We start from the raw sequence: 5,000 nt of genomic DNA, 5'->3' as shown, positions 1-5,000 counted from the left end.
ATGGCTTCATCCTTGTGGAGTATCCAATCTGCTCTGGAGTGTGTTGCTGTAGCATGGTGTGTGTGCGTGTGTGCGTGTGTGTGTGTGTGTGTGTGTGTGTTTTGCGGTCCGTTGGTGTGTCGCCATAGCTCCAGTTTAAAGGTGCAGTCTGTTGAATGTCAGTTTGATTCAGATAGCTTGTTTTTGTTTCCCTGCTGCTTGTGCTGTTGCTTGGCAACCCTCAAGTTCATATCAGGAAGTAGACGAACAAGTCAAACAGAGCCCAGTCAGTTCCTACGACTCAGTCTTCTGATTGGTGGCTGTGACCAGTCACATGACCTGAGCATTCCTACCGTGCTATTTGTCGTCCGTCACTCAAGCATGACCATGTGCTGCATCCTCTCCCCTCATCCCCCTCTCATCCTCTCCCCTCATCCCCCTCTCATCCTCTCCTCTCATCCCCCTCTCATCCTCTCCTCTCATCCCCCTCTCATCCTCTCCTCTCCTCTCATCCCCCTCTCATCCCCTCCTCTCATCCTTTCCTTTCATCCCCCTTTCATCCTCTCCTCTCATCCTCTCCCCTCATCCCCCTCTCATCCTCTCCTCTCATCCTCTCCTCTCATCCCCCTCTCATCCTCTCCTCTCATCCTCTCCTCTCATCCCCCTCTCATCCTCTCCTCTCATCCTCTCCCCTCATCCCCCTTTCATCCTCTCCTCTCCTCTCATCCTCTCCCCTCATCCTCTCCTCTCATCCTCTCCCCTCATCCTCTCCTCTCATCCCCCTCTCATCCCCCTCTCATCCCCTCCTCTCATCCTCTCCTCTCATCCCCCTCTCATCCCCTCCTCTCATCCTTTCCTTTCATCCTCTCCCCTCATCCTCTCCCCTCATCCTCTCCCCTCATCCTCTCCTCTCATCCTCTCCTCTCATCCCCCTCTCATCCCCTCCTCTCATCCTCTCCTCTCATCCCCCTCTCATCCTCTCCTCTTATCCTCTCCTTTCATCCTCTCCTCTCCTCTCATCCTCTCCTCCATCCTCCACTCCTTTCTTTCCTTCTCTGTTGTGGTTGTTGTGGTTGTTGTGGTTGTGGTTGTTGTTGTTGTGGTTGTGGTGGTTGTGGTTGTGGTGGTTGTTGTGGTGGTTGTTGTGGTTGTGGTTGTGGTTGTGGTTGTGGTGGTTGTTGTTGTGGTGGTTGTTGTGGTGGTTGTGGTTGTTGTGGTGGTTGTGGTTGTGGTGGTTGTTGTTGTGGTTGTTGTTGTGGTGGTTGTTGTTGTGGTTGTTGTGGTGGTTGTGGTTGTTGTTGTGGTGGTTGTTGTTGTGGTTGTTGTTGTGGTGGTTGTGGTTGTGGTTGTGGTTGTTGTGGTGGTTGTGGTTGTGGTGGTTGTGGTTGTGGTTGTGGTTGTTGTTGTGGTTGTTGTTGTGGTGGTTGTGGTTGTTGTTGTGGTGGTTGTTGTTGTGGTTGTTGTTGTGGTGGTTGTGGTTGTGGTTGTGGTTGTTGTTGTGGTTGTTGTTGTGGTGGTTGTGGTTGTGGTGGTGGTGGTGGTGGTGGTGGTGGTTGTGGTTGTTGTTGTGGTGGTTGTGGTTGTGGTCGTCGTCTCATGAATGGCAGACAGTCAGTCAGTCTCAGGCTCACTTCACTTCCTCATGACATCACAAGCATCTTCTCATATCATCCAATCATATCATAACAGTGACGAGACCATGTGACCGCTGCTTCTGCTACATTCATGCCTGATTGGTTGAACTAATGTTTTGACGATGGTTCTGATTGGCCAAAGGATTTGTCTGCACTGCCCTCGAATGACCTGCTCGGTTCAACAGCCAATCAGCAATCAGCTCGGTTCAACAATGAACTCCCAATTCAAACATAAGCAGTTGATATTGAACTCAACCCACCAACCGCCAGAGAGTTCCGGAACACTCCCCACCTAGAGGGCCAGGTGGTTTATGTGGTGTTTACCTAGCAACAACACTCTGATTGGCTACAAAATGAAGCAGCATCATTTATGCGTTTATGGTGAATAAAGTCACCCTTTGGCTCTCTGGAATGTCGACCATTCGGGGACTTTATTCCCCCTCAGCGCTGAATGAGTTAAACAGAGTTCTGCTTGGGCAGTGCACTTCCTCCTCCTGTGGTCACTTCTAACCCACTGATGATGTCATCACCTCCACAATCCATCATCTTTCAGACAGGAAGTACGCGAGATGGACACTTACTTCCTCGTTGATCACATGACACTGTCACTACCGCTTCAGGTCAGGAAGTGATGGATGGTGTTGGAGATGAAACTACAGTGACCAGAATGCTGTGTTGATCCTCTCCACGCTGTCCCCGACCTCCTACCTTCAATATTTCTTGTTGTTGTTGTTGTTGTGTGTGGCAGGGCGAGAACCAGTGACACCTAAGCAGCTCGGCCAACAACCAGCGCCCTCTACAGGCCAGGCAGGCGAAGCTCCAGCCTCCTCCAGCCCTGGCAGCAGACACACCGTCGGCAGGGATCTCCAGCCCCCTCCCCCCACCCCTCCCCTCTCCATCCCCAGTCCCCTCCCCTCTTCCCACCCCACCTTACCCATACTGCCCCATCAACCCCTCCCCTCCCCCTCCCCATCCCCTCCTTCCTCCCCCTGCCCCTCTCCTTCTCTACCCCCAAGCCCTCTTCCCCCTCCCACCTGCCCTCCCCTCCCCCAGCCCCTCCCCCAGCCCCACTTCTCTTCCCTCTCTCCTCAAATCCTTAAAAACTGTTTACAGTATAAACTTCAACATTCTTTCAAGGAAGAACGTTTGAACATGAACACACCAGCTATGACTCTGCTCCCAGAGTGCGGTCCCAGTAACACACCACCATAGTTGACTCTGCTCCCAGAGTGCGGTCCCAGTAACACACCACCATAGTTGACTCTGCTCCCAGAGTGCGGTCCCAGTAACACACCACCATAGTTGACTCTGCTCCCAGAGTGCGGTCCCAGTAACACACCACCATAGTTGACTCTGCTCCCAGAGTGCGGTCCCAGTAACACACCACCATAGTTGACTCTGCTCCCAGAGTGCGGTCCCAGTAACACACCACCATAGTTGACTCTGCTCCCAGAGTGCGGTCCCAGTAACACACCACCATAGTTGGGGATATTAATATTGGTTTGGTTGCTTTAGCATTTTCACCTCTACTTGTTGTTGCTCCTCCCGTTTAGCTTGCATCTATGAAAACAAGGCAGGCCTGACATAGACCCCCTATACAAGGACCTGACATAGGGACATAGAGACCTGACATAGACCCCCTATACAAGGACCTGACATAGACCCCCTATACAAGGACCTGACATAGACCCCCTATACAAGGACCTGACATGAGGACATAGAGACCTGACATAGACCCCCTATACAAGGACCTGACATGAGGACATAGGGACCTGACATAAGGACCTGACTTAGGGACATGACATAAGGACATAAGGACCTGACTTAGGGCTGCCTATATAATGCATTGCCAATATGTAATGCTGTTCTTACGTGTATTTTCAGAGAACCTTTTTCAGAGGCAAAATGTTATATTTTTTATAAGAAATTACTTGAAATTTCCTACCATGTCTGTGAGGCAGGTGGGGGGGGGCAGCGCGTGACCGCCCCCTCCTCCCCCCCCTGAGTGTGGCGCTCAGTGGCATGTCTGATGATGTCATTATGATAATGTCTGATGATGTCATTATGATGATGTCATTATGATAATGTCTGATAACCTGTCTGTTTCCATGCTGTACATAGTGTTCTTTTTAAGATGTGTGTAAAACAAATATTTTTGATTGTACAAAAATGGAGAAAACAGACATTGTATTTGGTTTTAAACAAACAAAAAAAATACTTATTTCATGACCTGTTTTCCTTTAAATGCAAATCGTCAAGTCTTACATTTCCTTATCCGAGAGTGTATCTACAGAATAAAACTGGTGTCATCTAGTTTCCATAAACATGGCTATGCTTGTTCAGTGTTGGCATGCACATGCACACGCACACACACTATCGAGTGAATTGACCTGAAATAACATTACACTTCCCATAATAACCACACCCATAGCAACACAGACAATGACGGTTACTGTGCATTGCTGCGTCCCAATTCTCTAGCCTTCTCTCCCTGTGTTCCCTCCCTCCCCCACGTCAAGTTAAAAGCAATGCACTGGTTTGAAAGATGTGGTGGAATCTCCCTCAAACCCACGATTACACAACATACAATCCTTCTGAATGACATCACTCCTTCTCTTTTAAATGTGGAGGAACATCACAAGGGCACATCTAAGGGAAAGGCTGGAGAATTGGGATGCAGCCCATCTGGGAAACTGGTTTACCAGCAGTGAGTTATATGTCAGACGAACGCATCAGTGAATTCCAGTGGTGTTTCTTTTCCTGATAAGAGGTTCAGCTGAACCAGGACAGTGTCAGTTTACAGGAAGCAGCGTTGCCCGGAATACAGCCTGGCCAGTGGCCAAAGGCTTTCTGTTAAATGACCTTATAGTTGGGTTAGAGAGTGTGTGTGTGTGTGTTTGTTTGAAAGAGAAAATGTCTGTGTGACAAAATGAGTGTGTGTTTGATTAAGAGAGACAATGTGTGTGTGTGTGTGTGTTTAGAGAGAAAATATGTGTGTGTTTGATTGAGAGAATGTGTGTGTGTGTGTAAGTGAGCAGTCATCACAACAAGTCTCTAGAAACAACAGTGCATTTGTTCTCAGGACACCAGTTCAAACCACACTATTTAATCACACATTTCAATCGGTACAAAAACAACCATAAGGAAACATTCACATAACCTCATCACTAAGGAGGGATGATGATGATGATGATGATGCACATACATGACAGTCAGCATGAATGTTCTAAGCTTGACGCCGAACCCAGAACCCAGGGACCATATTCACAAAGCATCTCAGTAACCCAGGGACCATATTCACAAAGCATCTCAGTAACCCAGAACCCAGGGACCATATTCACAAAGCATCTCAGTAAGTAGGTCTAGAGTCAGTTGTGTCCTCTGAAT

General features: G+C 48.7%; 1 protein-coding gene across 1 annotated transcript in view; it reads left to right on the top strand.

Moving 5' to 3' along the window:
• Positions 1-2,854, top strand: part of ptpn2b (protein tyrosine phosphatase non-receptor type 2b) — a 12,278-nt gene extending 9,424 nt beyond the window's left edge. The window contains exon 10 of the mRNA XM_083684296.1: positions 2,362-2,854. Coding sequence (XP_083540422.1) covers positions 2,362-2,383 — 22 coding nt within the window. The 3' untranslated portion in view covers positions 2,384-2,854. The remainder of the gene's footprint in view (positions 1-2,361) is intronic.
• Positions 2,855-5,000: the final 2,146 nt, after the last annotated feature.

This window comes from Argentina silus (genome assembly GCF_951799395.1).
Source record: "Argentina silus genome assembly, chromosome: 14".
In the NCBI taxonomy this organism is placed as follows: domain Eukaryota; kingdom Metazoa; phylum Chordata; class Actinopteri; order Argentiniformes; family Argentinidae; genus Argentina; species Argentina silus.
The sequence above is the reverse complement of the archived record's forward strand: the minus strand, read 5'-3'. Positions and strand labels throughout refer to the sequence as shown.